Source organism: Pleurodeles waltl, chromosome 3_1 (genome assembly GCF_031143425.1).
Source record: "Pleurodeles waltl isolate 20211129_DDA chromosome 3_1, aPleWal1.hap1.20221129, whole genome shotgun sequence".
Taxonomy (NCBI): Eukaryota; Metazoa; Chordata; class Amphibia; order Caudata; family Salamandridae; genus Pleurodeles; species Pleurodeles waltl.
The window spans coordinates 1,333,396,813-1,333,416,380 of NC_090440.1; the positions used below are offsets into that span (position 1 = coordinate 1,333,396,813).

The 19,568-nt window shown below is 45.4% G+C and overlaps 1 protein-coding gene across 1 annotated transcript in view; it reads right to left on the minus strand.

Annotated features, from left to right (window-relative positions):
* The window catches only part of LOC138285128 (carotenoid-cleaving dioxygenase, mitochondrial-like), a 241,517-nt gene that overhangs the window by 59,134 nt on the left and 162,815 nt on the right, over window positions 1-19,568 (minus strand). Inside the window, exon 5 of the mRNA XM_069224695.1 lies at window positions 16,587-16,689. Within this exon, the coding sequence (XP_069080796.1) occupies window positions 16,587-16,689 (103 nt within the window). The remainder of the gene's footprint in view (window positions 1-16,586; window positions 16,690-19,568) is intronic.

Below are 19,568 nucleotides of genomic sequence, written 5' to 3' on the forward strand. Positions count from 1 at the left end.
AGAACAGGTAACAGAATTCAGAAGGAGTGTTTGTTGCCTGAGATGGAGTTGGGGACCTGACCAGAATCAAGGCGGACCTTAGGGACTTTACATCAGTGGATCATAGCAGATGACTGTATTTGCAAAGTGCCTCATTTGTAGCATTTAAATATACTTTTTTTAAATGCATTTTCCTTCCCTGTGTGGGGCATAAACCAATCACTATTCATCTAGAGCAATGGATCACCACAAATATAGTACCAAGGGTGCCAAGGGTCTGGGCCCTAGGCCAAGCAAGGAAAATTACCCCCATAATTTATTACCGAAGCATTTGCTGCTTCAGTAATGAATTATAGCAATAGTAGGGGGCCAGTGGGCCCTCAGGTTTCTGGGCCCCCGGGCAGAGGCACTAGTGAGAGCATATGCTTCTGCTTGCTGCCTCTCTATTTCTATTTCATGCTCCTATCAAAATATGGACAGTGACAAACTAAGAGGAAAGTGGAAGAAAGGTGCACCCTCCACTGCTACAAAAAAAGGGAGACATATCGTGCAGGAAGTAGTTTACTAAATGCTTAGATGTTCCTAACTTGCCACATGTTGCCTTCCATGAACCCCAGGTATCCACCATGTAAGCTCTGCAAGCTCCCTCTATGACTCTCCCAGTCACCCATCCCTGGCTGCTGCAGCTCCATCTGCATGCAAGCCAACATTTCGAAGCAAGAAAGTGAGATAGGGAAAAGAAAATGGGGGAAATTATTTTACCCATTGATTGACATTAGAACAAAGGAAATTTTAGGTGGGAGACAGCTAAAATAAAGCCATTTTATGCTTTAAAAATCAACAGTCTCCCACTTGAGCCTGAATAGGGACGGTTGGAATGTATGCATCTGGTATACTTGTGACTTTTTGGTGCTTCCCATTACTCTTCAGTAAGCACTGACTTGTGCTTGCATTTGCTCTGGCACACAGCATGCCTGGCTCTGCAGACTTGCAAGCCCCATGCTCCCATAGACCCCACCCCTCCGGCTCCTGTACATGAGCTCGATTTGTTTCTACCCAAGTGCAGACCCATTACTTAATATCCTCTTAGGCCACATGCTCCCCCACCCTTCTGCCCTGTACACACACTGGTCACTCACCTCAGGTTACTGTTGTTCCCGTACACTATGGACCGGACTGGGAACCCAAATCAGCCCTGGTAAATTTTGTCAGACTAGCCGCCTATATGGTGCAAGTGCATCAAGCAAGCCCGACCACTATGAAAAGTTTTTGGTGGATTCTCCCCACAAAAAAATGTGGGACAAGAGGTCATAAATGGTACATTCTACAACTCTTTGTTTCATTATATATTCAACTGTATTAGTTTTTAAAGTATGGTATATAATCACCTTACAGTGCGCCAGGACACAACAATCTTAGTGGGATCTTTTAATGATTCCCTCACTATCTCCCTCCAACAGTGCCCCACATCTCTACAGAGACGACCTATGTCACATGTATTTTATTTGTTTTATAGCGCCTCTCATACCTGTGTGAACTGTCAGAGCACTTTACATCACACACATGCAGAGACAATGAATCATACATGTGTAACTCAGTGTATAGAAACTGTTGTGTTAGACAAAGAGGACTACAAGGTGTAGGATTCACATGTCATCTGTACTGGTAGGCAGTTGTTAGGAGTGCTTGGCCTGGAGAAGCACAACCTGAGGATTCAAAATGTAACATAGTAGCTGGTGTCAGCTTTGCTAATAAGACATTATTTCTGCCCAAATAAACCATTTTTAGCAATGGATCTCTGTGGCAAAATCAGTAATCCACTGAACTATGCTCAATAAATACATTTCTGTGATAAATACATTTCTGTGATCTGCATGGTACATGTTCTTTGAAGCAGGCATATTACCCTCTGTGATACCTTTGATAAATCAAAATTGCCACTAAACAAAACTCAGATCTCTTTCCAGCAGTCAGATGTATCACTAGAGATTTCTTGACATGTTTATTTTTGCCCGGAAACTGCTGGATATACAAGGAACTCTGCAGTGGGAGCTTTTAAAACTATAGCATATTTCAGGGGCCATGGCTGATGCAGCCAAGATGGTGGATGTGCCTTAATGGTGCTCCCTTAACCTTCTCCACTATCCTGTCGAATCTTGTGACCTGTTTCCCCCTTTTATATTCCTGATGCCTCCATTATCCCCCCTTGCTACAGGCAGCTGTCCCTCAGCATATCGCCACTTGCTGGGATGCCCAGAGGGTGCAGCCGATTGGGGCCTTGCCGCAAGCCTGCCTCTAACAAATGGCAGCAGTGACTCCACTCCAGACCAGCTGTCTGGATGGACCCAAGTTAGAGACCACCAGCCACTGAGGTGAAGCAGATCTTATCCGAGGAGCAACAGACGTGGACCTTGCCAGCGCCCCCCCAACCTGTGATAACTGACATCTGCACCGCTATTGTCGGTTAGGGTCTGTGACAGTAACAAGGAGATTGGCCGTCTTAGCACGAACTTGAGCAGCAGCTGTGAGCTGTGGAAGCACGCCCTGACACTTGCTCCTACCACCCGGCCCTGTAGATCCAGATGCTCGATCGGCCCCACATGTTGGGAGGCCAGAGTGATGGGTCGGTGGCCTGTCATAATCCTGCTGCCCCGGTGAGTACGCTGCCCCCTGAGGTGTTCTCCACTTTGGACCCAAGGTGCTGGACTATCTCTGGAGGGCCGACAATCTAGGGGGAAAGAGAGCCAGTTCCCTCCTTCTCTTCTCCCCCCTCCCTCCCCTCGTGTGTGATTTACATCACCCCGTTGTGAAGATGTCCCAGCCCGCCCTACTCATTTGTATGCCTCCTGAGTGGGGTTGATGGTTAATGTGATCAGGCCCCCCTCCTGGACAGCTGGAATGCAATGTCTCACAGTCTGTTCCCTTCCCCCCTCAGTGAGCCATCAAATTATCACAGGTTGCCATCTGCCCCTCCGGGACCTAAGCCTTCTCCTTGACACTGGGCAGGCCACCCATCCTGGGGACTTGCTCCTCTGCCCACAAACTTACAGACTGCCCATTACCTAAGCTGACTATGGGAGCATGGACTCGAGGATGTGAAGTACCATGGAAGTGACTGAGTTTGTACGTACGTCTGAGAATGCCTGTTGTACTGCTCCTTGGCTGCTCGTGCTGCCCTGTGGTACAAGGGGTAAGCAGGCTGACAACAGTGGAGACTGACAACTCTGTTGTCACAACCCGTGCAACAAGGGGAGAACTCTTTGTCGCTCTCAACCAGAGAAAGTCAACCCATTTGAACATCAGGTAGATGCAAAACTTGCCACTGCTGCTGCCGCTTCTAAACATCATGATAGGAAAGGACAGACTGCATGCCTCAGGCTCCCATTCCAAAATGGACAAGTACACGATGTGCACCTATGACTCTGGTATGCGACTCATCAGAACCCCCCGTAACCCTCACAAAGGCCCTCTGCAGCTCCAGATGCACAGCAGATCTTGCAGGCCATTGAGGTATCGAGTGAAGCACTAGAATCTAGAATTGGGAATTGAGGGAAATGCAACAAGATCTCCGTCACATGGCAGGGTGAGTGACGGAAATGGAGGGTCGAGTCTCTACCCTTGAAGATGACTAATCCAATGTGAAGACTACAGTGGCTATGCGGCTCTCGACTGTTCACGCCCAGGGACAGGGCTGAAAATGCTAAGAACTACTCTCGCCGGCACAACCTTCACCTTGTAGGTTTCCACAATGGAAATGAGACCCCCCTTACTTGTGGCCTTTGTGGAGAACTGGCTCCGTTCCTGGTTGCCTGAGGATTCACTTTCCCCATGGTTTGTAATGGAGAGGGAGCATCACTCGTTGACAGAGCTCTCTCCCCCGGGAGCACCCTTCACCTCCTCATCAGCAAGCTTCACAACTTTCGTGACCGCAATGTTATCTTCCGGGAGGCCAGTACCCATGGCAAGCTCTATTTTAACACTTCTCATATCATGATTTTCCCGTATTACACCAAAGCCACTCAGCTGAAGCGTAAATCCTTAAATACCGTGAAACAGAAACTCAGAGCGATGTCCATACAATATATGCTGCCTTATCTTGCATGGCTGCGGGTCATTCATGTCTCCCGCTGTTACTTTTTTGATACACTAAAGGCAGATGGGAAGTGGGCCACTGAACAAAGAGCTCTATGAAGAAATCAACCCCCAGGAGATGCCTCCCAGTGGACCTGGGTCCCTCGGGCTCTGCCTCCACCCGACCTCAACCACAAAATCACTCCAAATCGAAGGGGCAAGCGGGGACGACGTGGAAGATCTGCATATCCCCAGAACCAGACCCAGTTGTATCCCACATGGAAGCTGAGTCAAGGTTCTCCCCTATTGGCCTCCAGGAAGCTTGGGACGCCAGATACTGGGGCCTCTGTTGATGCAGACTCTCCACTAAGAACAAACTAAATCTCTGCTGCGTTGATGTTGACCGTTCGTGAACCGTTGATTCAATTCATAATCTTGCTTTTATTCCCAGATCCCGCATTAGAGGGTTTGCCTTGGTAACCCTACTATGTTTTTTGTTTATGGTAGTAGAAAATGTTGGGCGAAAGATGCTTCGGGCTAGAAGTGTGGGGTGGGAGGTGAATGGGTACTGTTAAATTTAGGTTTATGTTTACTATTTCGCCTTTTTTGATTGCTGTGCTCCTGCTGATGCCCAGTCTTCCCCACTGCCTCCCAGATGGTCAACTCACCCAATACCCCTTACAAACCTAGGCCACTCCCATATGGAGTTCTAGCGTATTTCATGGAACATCAACGCTCTGCTAGACTGAATCAAACGCCCCATGGTCCTTAAGTTCCTCTGTCGTCATCGACCTGGTGTGGCTCTCCAGCAGGAGACGCATCTCCTAGGTGCCCTCTGTCTCTGCTTGTGTAGTTTTGGTTATGGCAGAGTGTACCATTCTGGCTCTGCTAGAGAGTTCAGGGGAGTTGCAATCCTTCTTCATACGACCTTCCTCTTGGTAGTCACTCAGGTCTATCATGATCCCCTGGGTAGGTATGTGGGGGTGATCGCCACATTAGAGGGAAAATCGTATAACCTGTTGAGTATCTATGTCCCTCCTCAGCTGCAGGGCCAAACACTAAATGACCTCGTGAACTTGATCTCCACCTTCCCTTATGGGGTGCTGCTCTTCAGGAGAGACTCCAGCCCCATTACACAAGACTGCTGGGCTTTCTTCAAATCTCTTACCTCCTGGGTTGACTCCCTTAGACTCTGAGACGCATCCACCAAACATATGCCCCGTATTGACTATCTCTTCCGTCGGGCTCTAGATGTCACATGCACAGTAGGGTCGCCATGTTCCCCTAGAATACTCCCCATTACTCCGCTGGGACAGAACCCCACAGCGTCATAAATCACCATTGTGGCGTCTAAACGCCAGGTTCTTGATGGATAAGAAATTACTAGATCACTTATCCAAGAAGCGTAGCTCCTACTTCAAGACCAACAGGAGAATGGTCTGGAGGGAGGGCACACTCTGGGCGACAAGTAAAACAACCATACGGGAAGTTTCCAAGGGCTACCTCAAACATATAGCACAAACTAAATAACAAGACATTTTCGACCCTGAAACCTGCATACTGCAATGTGAGACTACAAAGGCGCTTTAAGTCACCAAGGCCCTAACCTGACAGTTAGACCTTAGACCTTGACAGGACCTCCCTATGCCAACTTTTCTTTGAAGAGACACATCAGTGTTGGCGCGCAACTTGTCAACTTGTTTATGAACATGGTGAAAACAATGGTGCACTTTTGTATTGATCGGCTAACAGAAATATTAGTTCACGGCTCATCCCTGCCCTCATAGACAACGCAGGGACCCTGGCTATCTCAGCTGAAGACATTGCAGCCACGTTTGGGGACTACAATAGATGTCTTAATGCCCCGCGGCCATGGCCTCCCTCCGAACTCGCCCATCCATTGTTATCCAACATCCCTCTTCCTTGACTGCCACGAGTCCAGGAACAAACCCTTGAGAAATCAATAACCAAGGATGAAATCTTAGAGGCCATCCAGGACTTTAAAACTGGGAAAACACAGGGTCTTTCCACTTGAATATTACTCTGAACTGCATGATGTTGTGATACCCACACCTTCTTAGGTTTCATTTAGAAGCAGTGAAACAGGGTTCCTTCCCTCCAAAGCTTGACTTGGATATTATTATGGTTGTTCCCAAGACAGACCAGCCATCGTCAGATTGCACGTCCTATCAACCCATCTCTTTAATTAATGTTGATATTAAAATATATGCTAAAATTTTTGCAACCAGGCTCCTTTCGGTCCTCGGTTCTTTGATCCAACTAGATCAATGTGGCTTTATACTGGGCCATAGTACTAGTCACTGTTCCGGCGGTTACAGGTGGCATTGGCCCATGTGGGGGATTCCAAGGAGGTGACAGTTGCTTGTCGACTATGAAACAGAGTTCGATACTGTTGATTGGGACTATCTTGCATCTGTGCCTCGCCTGGTGGGTTTTGGCTCCCAATTCCGGGCAATGGTGGCCCTGTTGTATTCTCATTTGAGGGCCCAAGTCATGGTCAATGGAGTATTGTCCCCTGAGTTTCTGGGCGGACGGGGAACCCGCCAGGGATGTACCCAATCCCCGCTTCTCTTCTCCCTTGTCATTGAGCTCTTGACTTGCTTGATCTGCTGTGAACCCCAGCTGTGGGGTTGGAGTGTCGCGTAGGCTCTCATTATTCTAATGAGACTACTGGATTTTGAGCTGCAGAATTGCCCGCGGTGTGGGAGACTATGGGGGTTATTCTAACTTTGGAGGAGTGTTAACCCGTCCCAAAAGTGACGGTAAAGTGACGGATATACCACCAGCCGTATTACGAGTTCCATAGGATATAATGGACTCATAATACGGCTGGTGGTAAATCCGTCACTTTTCCATCACTTTTGGGACGGATTAACACCTCCTCCAAAGTTAGAATAACCCCCTAAGTCTAACCCACTGCGGGTGACACCTGTTGCTCCAATCCGGGTTTTGCTCCGGCTAACGAGCAGTGCCTCATCTCTACCCAAGGATAGTGATGACTGGGCAGCTGAGCACATGACATACTTAACTTCTCAGGGAAGTCGTGGTCACTCAGGTCTCATCCGGTTCTCTCATTTACAATTCAGTCTCATATATAAATGACATACAGAGGCAGTATATGTTTCAATAATGGGTTTAATAAAACAACTGCATCTTAGATAGCAAAGAGTGAGCTGCAATAACCAGGACAACACAACCTGACAGTATTACAATTGTGACGAGAAGAGTGAAGCATAAAAACAACGCTATCATATTGTCACTATAATCGATGGCCTAATCCCTACCTAGGTTATGATCGAGCACAGCATGTTAAGCTCTAAATCTGCCCTTCAGGTTCCCCTGGGAAGACATCAATCCCCATACCTGAGCAAAGGCCTGTGGTCTGCGTTAGCATCTGTAGCGAAGCATTCAGCAATCAGCATACAGTTGTGGTTCCCTGGCTGGAATCTCCTTTTAACGTGTACGGGACAATGAAGTGTTTTTATAACAACACAGCTGATATTCTGAGAAAATTTCCCTACGTAAGGATGTGTATTTCTACGAATGTTGGAGACTAAACTTCTACCACGTTCACCGGCAATGTACCGTGCTGTAGCCTTGGAAGAAGCACAAAGTGATCAAGATGTCTTGTTTGAAAACAGAGTGCTGGCCTAGGCAAAAACAGTTCGATAAACGGAAAATAAAACAAGACTGTAAAAATGGTTATTGCAACAATAAATAACATGGAATAAAATATATCTAGGTTAAAGTGCACAGCGGCCTAGTGTTTTAAAATAACGTGCATGGAGCTATAACTAAAATGGCTACACAACAGGAGCTGGTGAGCTGCCACTGAGGACAAGACTGCATTATATGCAGATGATGTCCTCCTGTTCCTAGCAGATCTGGCAAACTCTGGCCTGCGAGCTCTCAAGATTCTCTGTCTCCTCGAAGAAGCTTTGGGTCTTCGAGTCAACAAGAAGAAGTTGCTACTTCTCCCTTTGAGAGGATAGTGCATTGATTGACTGGCAGTCCGAGATTCCCATTCATCGCTTTAGTTTTAAATACCTAGGGGTATATATCTCTACATTACCAGACCTTACACGTGTGCTTAATCACACTCCCATCCAGAAGGGGACCAAAACTAGTCTAGCTATATGGCAAAACCTCGCACTTAATGTGTTAGGCAGGGTAGTGCTGATAAAATGGTGATTTTACCCTGTTGTCTTTATTTTTTCAGTCTTTTCCACTCCAAATTCCTAAAGAATGTATTACAGACGTTGCAACTCTGTTTCAGTCCATTCTTTGGAGGGGTTTTCCCCTTGTATCAGTCAGGCCAAATGTCACTGCTGGGTAAACAATGGAGGCATCGGACCTTAAAGATTCATCTATATTATTGGGCCTCTCAGCTATTAGTTACAAATAACTGGCTGACAGGTGGCTGGGACGACACAGTTTATCAGCTGGAGTTCTCCAGTCTTAGTCTTGATGGGGTTATGCACAATTTGTATGGCCACCCAATTCCTCTTTCCCTTCCAGAGATTACCAGGGTGGTCTTTTTGTCGTGGGGGCGCTCTGCAATTCACGGGTTGGGTCAGACATTTGACCTTGCAAGCCTCCCTTTAGAGGGGGCGTTGGCTGGACCAGATGGCACATCTAAAGGGGTTCTGCTGGTAGGATTCCATTGGGATCACCGTCAGGTGCCATGTATGGCGGGGATCCAATATGTGCTCCTTTTCTGACATCCAGAACAGTTCACTCTTTTCAACACTCAAAGTCACAAATACCTACAGCTGCATCATGCCCTGAGCCAGTACAGTGCTGTTCACACAAAGTTTAGTCCCCTTGAGGTTCACTTGTTGATGAGGAAGCTAAGTAAGTGGGTTATCTCCCAGCTATACCGAACACTTGTATGCATTGTCTTGGAGACTCTGGACCCAATAAAGCAGAAATGGGAGGGTTGGGTGGGAGAGCTGGAAGAGGTTGAGTGGCAGGAGGCCTGCATGGCTCCCAGGGTGCTGGTGATCTCCACATGGCTCCACCTTGTCCAATTACACTACCTCCACCAAACCTACTTGACTTCCCATCCACTGGGGCATGCCGGTATCCTCTCTGACTCAAGATGTGCTTACTGTCAATCCTCTACCGTCGCCTTCTACCACATGTGTCTGGCAGTGTCCTGTGATCGCCGGCTATTCAACATGTAAAGGTGCAGCCCTTGCAGAGGTTCTTGGCATTCATATTGCACTGACTCCAAAGCTCACCCTGTTGGGGATACTAGATGCCTTTGGGGATCCTATAGGAGATACGGCTTGTGTGGGAAGAAGTAGATTGGTGTGCTAATCAGAAGGGGCCAGTCAATGTGGCCCAGGGTGCACACAGAAATTCACGAAGATATGGTGGAAAATGTGGGACTATTACGGATTGTCAAATATGGCATTGGGATTGGTTTGTCTGAACACTGTGCCTGGATGCGGGTGGGGGAGAGGATGGAGGGTCAGAAGCATGAAACTAGAGCAATAATTGTTTTTTTTTTGTATTCAAACTTTCAGTCATTAAAACCATTTAAATTTGTTTATAAAAAAACCATATAACATATTTCAAAACACACTGCCTGTCTGAGCTCAGCGCTTGGTGCGATGGGGTGATGCCGGTAATGCTGCCCTAAAGCTGACCCTAGACAAGGCAGCAGAGGCCACATAATGTGCTAGGCTGGCACTACACATCTATGTAGCAGGACTAAGGCCATGCGGGCCATGAGGAAGCAACGAATGGTGGGTGCACACAGTCCTCCCTCCAAGGCGCAATCAAACAGCAGCAAAGGCCAGGACTGGGAACCAAAAGTAGACTTGCATTCATCTCTTTGAAAGCAGTTCATGGCTCACTGTACTGGAATACCATTGTAATGTGTGAAGTGTACAGTAACAAAAGGATCTCAATGACAAAAGTCGCAACCCACTGAGCTCTCCACAGAATACACAGTTCAGTGATCTGCAGATATGTGCTTTGCAGCAGGCATTTTAACCCTCTGCCCTACATTTTAATGAGTCAAAATTACCACTAGAAAAATCTTTGATCTCTACCGAGTAGGAAGATTAATCACCAGAGATAACTTGACACTTTCATTCTTACCACAAGACAGTGGGCCCATCGGCATGCGGCACCATGAACATATATGTAAAACTGAAACTGGCTGCACATGCACCCAGTGAGCACTTGTCACTAGTAGATGCCTGTTGATGGCTGATTTTAGTGGCCAATCTTGGCTGGCCCTGGCTTGGCAGCTGGCCTGGGCCTCAAAGGCTGTCAGCAGGAGTACACTGAGAGGCTGTATGTGACGAGGATTGGAAGGGAGGAGAGGGCAGAGAGCTTTGGGCAGAACAAAATAATTATAACATGGCCATCACTACAGATTGTGGGCCCTGTGAGCAGGGGATTGTCACCCATCACTTTTCATTTTCATCATTTACTTTTTATGAAGAAAAGATAAAAAACAGTTGAGTGCACCTGTGAAGCCTGGCTGCCCTCAGGAGGCTGGAAACTAACATGAGCGCTGAGTGGATTATGCTGCCCCACTAATTTTCTTTTGCCACTTTGGACAGATACTGCTGCAATGCTGCAAAACCAGACCCCAGTAACAAAACCACCCTCCACCCCCATACGCCCCAAACACAAAACTTCCATCCTCCTGAAAAAAAAAAACAGACGCCCAGTATGGCCTTGACTACACTTCACACCCTTTGATGCAGGTTTATATAGCAGCAGTACTTTAAATGGCCCAGTACTGTCCGGTACTGAGTACCAGCACTTTTTTTTTTGAGGGGGAGAGTACCTGCACTCCTCAAGAAAAATGTAATACTTTTAATTGGGGAGTACCAGCACTTCTCAGAAACTTCTATTTTTCCATTTAAAGCACTATATAGCACAAACCCAACCCAAAGGTATTGAAGCACATTGCATGAACGCCTGTTACATTGCACAGGGACACAATCATTATGAGTTTTTTAGGCACAGGAGAGATTAAGTGATTTGTCCAGAATCACAGGATGCTGAGCCAATCGAGAGGCTCGAACCAGGTTCCCCAGCTCCAAAGTTGGCCGTTCTGGCCATTATGGTGCATCCTCTTCCCTCCTCACGGACCATAGACACCAAAAGCAGCCCCCTCATTATGAGGTTCAGAGGCGTGAGGGTGGTGTGCGTAGCTGGGTGGCTGCTGGGTAGGACCTGCAACATCGGCCCGACCCTCGGCTAACTCTGACCTTTCGTCCTTCTAGTAGCCTGTAGTTAAAAAACGTATTGTACGGTATCTTATTAAAATAGCCTTATTAAAAATACACAACCCAAGCAAGCTTTTTAATAGCACTCAGCAGCACAACGCATACCAACAGCACTCGCCCATGGACTCTCTCACCAGGGCGCTTCATGCTATTCCGCGGGCAGCAATCTTCAAGTGTCCCTAGGTCTCTGGTCTGCCCTTCACTCTTGGGTACTCTGAAAGGAAATCATTCTTTCCCCTGTCGCTCTAATGCCAGACTCCAGGAAATCAAAATTGTGCACTGAAATCATGGCTCATGCAACAGACCACACTTAATGATTACACCAATCAGGAATGCTTGCAAAGATTTCTATTTACCAAGGACATATTCTGCTACGCCTGGTAAGGCTCCCCATAACCCTCACCCTTAAATAATAGTGCAGGCCATTTTAATTGAGGTGCATCCGCTTTGCTTGCTGCCATATCATTCTTTTAGTTTACTTTGGAGTGTCACACAAGATGCTAATGCAGGTTTTCAAACTGGTGAGGCCTTAAGTGATCCCCGGGCGGTGGGGGGCAGCCTCTGGGCAAAATAAGTATTATGCTGCTAACAGGGCTTTGTTTAAGCTGGAAAAAACGAGCAGCACTAAACCGCTCTGTAATGGGCCATCAGCAACATGTTTTGACATTTATATCCAAGCTGGGAATATGTATCTAAAGGGAAGGGACTCCAAATACTCTTCAAAACCCTCAACCTCACTTCTGATATTCACACTGTGGATATTTTTACAGGTTAGTAAGGCCTGCCTGACCAGAATAGAATGTTTGACATCATTTACTTTATTGCATTTTTAAAACCGTATAAGAATTTAAATGCAATGTGTAAATACAGGTATACATATGTAAACAGTGCAAATCTAATAGAATAATTATGAAACATTTGGAGAGGGGCCCCAATGCTATTTATTTTCACTGGGGGGCGGGGGGGCGCAACATTAAAATGTTTGAAGGCCACTGTGTTAATGGAATATCACAACTACCATCAGCAAAGATCTATTGCAAGTCACACATGCAGGCAAATCACAAATTAGTGCATCCTCACCATCCCCCCATTATCACTTAAAGCACTTCCCTTTCACTATAGGCGCTAGTGAGTGCCCACACTTCACAATCACTGAGATCAACCAATAGGTCTTTGTCCTCTACAACCACCCAGGATTAAACAGCTTCAATATCTAGTTGGTACTTGACACACAACTACTCTTTACTGCACATTTGAAATGATGCCCTGATTCCCGGCTTGCAACAAATGTCTGAATGCTATTTGAGTGTCTGCACATTTGCAATCTGACAGGACCTTTGACTAGAACAGTGACACAGTGACAATCAACTAACGCCCATTAATGCTTGCCCAAATGCTCTACACTGCAATCCACCACAGTTAACAGCAGCTACCCATTGCAGACAAAACAAATTTAACAGGGAACACAAACCAAGTTGCGGCACAATACAACACTGAGTGGTTCATTGAGAAGTTCAAAAAGTAATTCATATGCCCACATCACAAAATAAGTCAGAGCAAAGTTTAGCTACTGAAGGCAGGAATCTTGACAAGTTTGCCTCATGCTACCCAACACGGTTATCAACAGACAACTAACTACCAATCCATAATGGTCATATGCAGTTCTTTTAAAGGCCAACGCCCCAATTACTGTGGCATGGTGAGAAAACTAGCAAAACGGCAACATACTGGAGAGGCTGCCATGCTGAAGAGGCTGGTGCAAGTTATGGGTGTCTTCTGACATATGCACAAGCAAAAACCATACCTTGCTCTTATATGTTTTATGGGACAGCAGGGAGTTTGGGAACGTCCTGGTTACTGTCATCCCATATACATCCACATTTATATCTCCTCCCACCAACTTTAGATTCCACAGCTATCTCACTAGACCCACTCACACACAGCAACAACCTGACAAAGAATGACAGAGAGAATTAGAGTACATGCAGGGGACTAAGTACCAATTACATCCAAAGGAACAGATTGCCGAAGGTGTTGATGACGAAGGAGGTGCTCTATGGCAATATGATCTGCAAAGATACTTTATGTATATTTGCAGAGTGGCTCTCTCCAACAGACTCATAGGGATCAGGACAGACCCACGAACAGACTGGCCATGAGTTGAGCCTGCCTCAGCACAGTCCTGGAAATATGCATCACTGTAAATGGACCAGCCCCTAATCACCTCTACCCCGCATTACTCGACTTCATTACTCTGCACAAGTATCACATCACACATTTTCTGCAACACCACAAGATTTTGAGGTTGCAATGAGAATACTGTGTCCATCACCCAAACCCACACCCACACCCACAAATGGACCTTCACTGACTTGGATGCCTTGCTGATTTCCCTTTCTATGGTCCACATAGACGTATGCAATGCTTCACAGTCATGCTGTTGTTTGGTTAAATGCCTACTTATGTGATTCATCAGGTAGGACATTCTGCAGGTGTGCAGCCTCATCAAGCACCCCAACTGTAACATTATACTTGGCCTCCGTCTGACTCGCGCTCACAGTTGCTCTCTTATATTTTTCAGACATCTCTGCCAGTTTCCTCATTTACGGCCTGCTTAACAGTAGAAGTCACCTTTGCACCATGTGCCCCAGGCAAGATAATCCTTACAGATGAATATTTGGCGTGTACCCTTTCATCCTCAGCCTATTCTAGAAACTATGTCAAATGACGATATGCATCATTCCCAAATTGCCCATTGGCAGAGACTACCTGCATGGAATCCTGATTGCCCCAACTACAGGCTCATTCACAAATTCCTCATTGAGTGATGCCTGAATTATCTTCATCACAATTATCAGGCTAATCAAATATGCCAACCTTGATTACAAACTTTTTTTTAAAGGCTCCATTCTTGAATCAAGTCAAGAGGTTTGTGGATAAACATGGGGGCATATTTATGAACCCCTAGCGCCACCGAAGCGTTACTTTATGTGACGCTCCGGTGTTGCTATGCCCTGCGCCGTACTTACACTGTGGCATTAAGTCACTTTTTGTGGCTTAACGCCACTTTGTAAATACGGCATACGGCCCCTTCACACACAGCACTTAGTGTGGAAGAGGTGTGCAATGAGTGTTGCTGTAGACATGTCACATATACACCCACTGCATTCTGACCCTGCCCCAGCTTTAAGTGTTTTTGTAAACCTGAGGCAGCGCCAAAATCAAACACCACGTAAGGAAGGTGCAACGAGGAGGAATACTTTTATTCCTCCTTCTTTTTTGCTTTTTCTATGTGTGCTGCATTCTGCAGCACCCATAGAAAGAGCAAAATGCCAGAAATGATTGTTTATGTGCGGGAAGGTGTCCCTTCCTGCACATAAAAATAATTTCAAAATGAAGCTTTGGCACTTCTGTGTGTGCTGCAGAATGCAGCACACACAGAAGTGCCAAATCGCCATTAATGATTGTTTATGTGCGAGAAGGGACACCTTCCCGCACATAAACAATAATTTCTGGCATTTTGCCTCTCAACGCAGACATCCTTGCACGATGATGCAAGGATGCCTAAGTTGGCGCTAGGCAGCTCAATTTAGCGCCAGCACAGGGGGAAACACAGGGGTGCGCCATATTCTAATAAATACGACACCTCCCTGTGTTTCTAAAGTGATGCAGCACGGCGCTGCCAATTTTGACGCAGCACCACGATACGCCATTTTTTAGTAAATCTGGCCCAGAGCAATTTGTGCACATGAACACTGAACTGAGTAGAATTTTAGCATTTATTTTACTAGTTATGGCACTCTGCTTGCAGTGGACGCCTTCTATGTGAGACTGTAGAAATAGTCACAAGTTTATGCTGTACAACCAATGCTGACATTGGAAAGCATTTACTCTTGAAACCTTTACATTTGGAATCAAAAGTGTGGTAGAGGTAACGGGATAGAGTCATGGGGGGCAGAGCTTAAAAAGAGTCTAACAATCGACATACATTTATTTAAAAAAAATCTGCTGCAAAGAAATTGGCAACAAGGACATTTTTGACAGTATATATTTTCTGTGTAACTTAACTGGTCACAAACAGGCTGCATTTTAAAATATCTTAAAGGGTTAATGCTGGTGCTCCAGAGATCACTCTATGCCCAGCAAGTTTGAAGGGATTTTAATAGTGGTAAGATAACTCTAACACAGTTCTGGGAGAGTTCCGTGTTTGTCCAGTCACAGTTTTGACTCATAAAGTAGCATAGAGAGTTAATGTGTCTACACATCATGTAACATACAGATCACAGACTGGTATTTTATTTAGAGGTAAGTGGGCAATGCTTTTGACACTGAAATCGTTTTGTTATTTCTAGTTCATAAGTTGAAAATCTTCTAATATAGCACAGTGATATATTCATTGGCATCAAGGAGCTGCATGCAAATGTAAGATATAGGTTTAGATCCTTAATGTTTTTTCTCAAACTACTGGTAATTTAAGCTAGCAAAGAAGGGTTCCTTTGGAAAGTAACGTCTTGTTAATACAACCACATCATTGCGTTACTTTTTAATTTCTGACTTTGTGTTTCTTCCGACCATTCACTCTTAACATATAATATCTACAATCATGAATGGTATGTGATTCCTACGCCTTATAGCACTTATTTCCTTATATAAAATTTCCTGCACGTTGATTTACATAGGCGTATGCTTTATTGTGCTCTGTGTGTGATGCAAAGCACTCTGACACCCTATACACTGAGATGAGTGGCGCTATAAAATAAGTAAATAAAAAAATAGTAGGTGCTGTTTAAATCAATATTTGTGTAACTACTCATAGCTTAAATTTTGCATTCTTACAGTGGAAGCTCATCTTTTAAATAGAGAGTTGAGCAAAATTAAAAACTTGCCTTTGATAGTTTCTCTTCAGTTCTTGTGAACTAGTAACAAGCTCAGCACCTTTGTTACCTTCTATTGTGTTGGCATCTAGGTGTTAAGCTCAAGATGGCTCCCAGCAAGAATGGTACGAGCAAAAGGATGGCTGACTGCTCTTTAAATCAAGCCTTTGTTTTGGACCCACCTGAAATCTACAATTCGTTACCCCCTTGCCGCTTGCAGGTTGCTGTTCCGAAATAGATTGCAGACAACCTGCAACCGCCGCTGAATGTGTCATGGTGTCGGAAAAATGACACCGGGAAAAAATCAGCTTGTTTTCAGCTGACTGAACCGGGATCCGACGCGATTCTCCTACTTTCCAGCACTGTGTACAACACAAAGGCCTACCGTGCTTGCCATACGAGTTGCCCATGTTGAACACAGTCCCATCTGGATCATAATGTGGATGTGCTGTCGCCCCATTCACAGCGATAAATTTGCTCCAGTCCACCTACAAGGAAATATAATTGAGTAAAATGCTTAGAACGTGATAAGACAGACAAGTGCATTTTCCCGCACGGCATCTGTTTACTTTCTTCACATATTTATTTAAAGAAAAGGAAGAGTTTCTTAAGTGTGAGTAAAGTTTTGTCAAAGCTTCAAATAATCCAGAGATAGTGATAAAATTAAGTGCCTAACATTTTGGATGTCATTTCATATTTTTGGAAGTCGAAACACATCTCAAGCTTCACTTTTGCCGAAAATGTTAATTGCATGTAAAAAACATTTGAACTCTATGACTAAATCGTTTTGATTTACGTTTTTAAAATGGAAGCTAGAGATGGCAACATGATTTGAAGGAGTCACAATCTAGACAGGGTGAGCTGAATGAGGGACTCAAGGGAGAGAATGAAGGGAAAAGAACTGGACATAAGTCTCTAAATATGAAAAATTATAATTTCAAATACATTGAATCTATGGTGGTTATAAACTTTCTGGCTCATATTACTCGGTTTTAGGGACTGTTACAGATGTAAAATTGTCCAAAAGGGCTTATTCAAGCATTAAGAGTCATTTGATTGTAATCATTTTGGCTTTTTTTTTTTTACAATGTATGCTTCCCCTTTAGGAACCAAAGTCTGCCCTGCACTCAGACTGAAAGAAAGCAAGATGTTTGAGATTGATTCTTTTCTAGGTGTAAATATGGTTAAATTGAAAGAAAGAAAGATGTTTGAGATTGATTCTTTTATAGGTGTAAATATGGTTAAATTGTTATGTTATGTTACATAGATTTGTAAAGCGCAACTAATCACCCGAGGGGTATCCAGGTGGTGGACCAGGTGTGAAGGTTGTCTGTAGTGTCATTCGTTGAAGAGCAGGAGCATGAAAGGGGTACTAAGGTGTGGAGAGAGTTTACTCCATGTGTTGGGTGCAAGGTATGAGAAGTTTAGTCCTTCTGTTCTGCTTCTACAGATGCGGGGTGTGTATGTGAGAGAGAGGGAGATAGAGCGTACGTGTCAGGTGGACTGGTGGAAGTGGAGGCAGAAGTTGAGGTATGCTGGTCCAGTGTTGTGTAGTGCCTAGCATGCATGAATGAGGAGTTTGAATTTGCAGTGTTCTTGTATCAGCAGCCAGTAGAGATCTCTGAGGTGAGGTGTAATGTGGGGGCGCCGGGCGAGGTCCAGGATGGGTCTGGAGGTGGCATTCTGGATGGTCTAAAGACAATGGAGGAGGTGGTTGGGTGTTCTGGCATAGAGTACATTGCCAGAGTCGAGTCTGCTGGGGTTTAGGGTTTGAGAAACTGGTTTGAGATACTGGTGCTATTGGGAATTTTTTGTAAGAATGTGTGGCATGTGGAAACAGGCGGAGCTCATTGTGTTCATCTGAGCCGTCATGTGATATGATTCCCAGGTTTCGTGCTTGGTTGGTGGGTGATGGAGTTGGACCGAGCTCTGGTGGACACCAGGAGGAGTCCTATGGGGAGCTTTTGTTCCAGAAGATCAGCACTTTTGTCGTGAGTTCCAAGGTGCGTTTCAGGCAGTTGGTTTTCATCCATTCCGCTATGTGTCTCATGCATTCAGTAAAGTTGGATCTGGTTGCAGGGAATTTGTTTGACATGGAGGAGATGAGCTTGGTGTCATAGACATAGAATTTAACTGAGATGCTACTGGATCTGATGGCACCCACAAGCTGTATCATGTAGATGTTGAACAGGGTGGGGCCGAGGGATGATCCTTGGGGGACTCTGCAGATCAAGTCTTTGCACTTTGATGTGTGAGTCTAACTCGCAGGGTTCTCCTTGTGAGGAAGGAGCATATCCAATCTAGGCTGGGCCTTGGATGTCTGTATCATGTAATCTTTCAACGCAGTTGGAGTGAGACACAGTGTCAAAGGCTGCTGATAGGTCCAGCAATGTGAGGGTGCCAGATCCTCCTTGGTCTAGGAGGTTGCAGATCCTATCTATGGCAGCAATGAGTACCGTCTCTATGCTGTGAATGCTGCGGAATCCAGATTGAGAATAGTCAAGAAGCTTTTGGACTTCTAGTAGTTGTTGAATTTCTGATTGATAGCTTTCTCTACCACCTTTGCTGGGTATTGTAAAAGGGAGTTTGGGTCTGAAGTTGCTGAGTTTGTTGGGGTCAGTCTATGTTTTTTTTTAGGATGGCTGTGATTGCGGCATGCCAACAATCCTCACTGAAGACAAAGGATTCAGTAGAGGAGTTGATGATATGGGTGAGGAACTTGCTGATCACAGGTCCTCCCAGGTTATAGATGTGGTCTGGACACGGGTCTGTGGGGGATCCGGAGTGAATGGTCTTCACAACTGAGGCGGTGTCTTCCTCTGTAAGTGCTCTCCAACGGAAAGGTGTCTTTCTGAGTGGTAATGTGCAGCTTGCTGATGATCCTGTCTGAGTTTGGTTGTTTTTTAAAGTTATTGTAGATTTTCTCGACTTTGTTTATGAAGCAATTTGAAGGATTCATCGCAGAGTTCTGCTGAGGGGGTGGTGGAATTGGTTGAGGTGTTATGGGTGGTGCACGCTTTGACGATGGCAAATAACTCTTTGCTGCTAATGGAACAGGCCTTGATCCTATCTTGAGGGCTCTCCCCTTGGTAGTTCTCAAGAGGTGGTAGTAGTGCCTGTGGGTGGCCCTGTTGGTTGATATGGCATCTACATTATAGTTGTTTCGCCACTTCCTTTCGAGCTGCATGTAAAATCTTTTGAAATCTCTGAGTTCTTTCATGCACCAAGAGGCCCAGTTGTTGGTTCTGACATTTTTGTGAGTTTTGATTGATGTGAGAGTGTCGGCGCAGTTGGAGATCCATTGACGCTGATGTTCTCAGCTAGGTTGCTGGTCGTGTTTGGTTGGCTGGAGCATGTAGCACCAGTC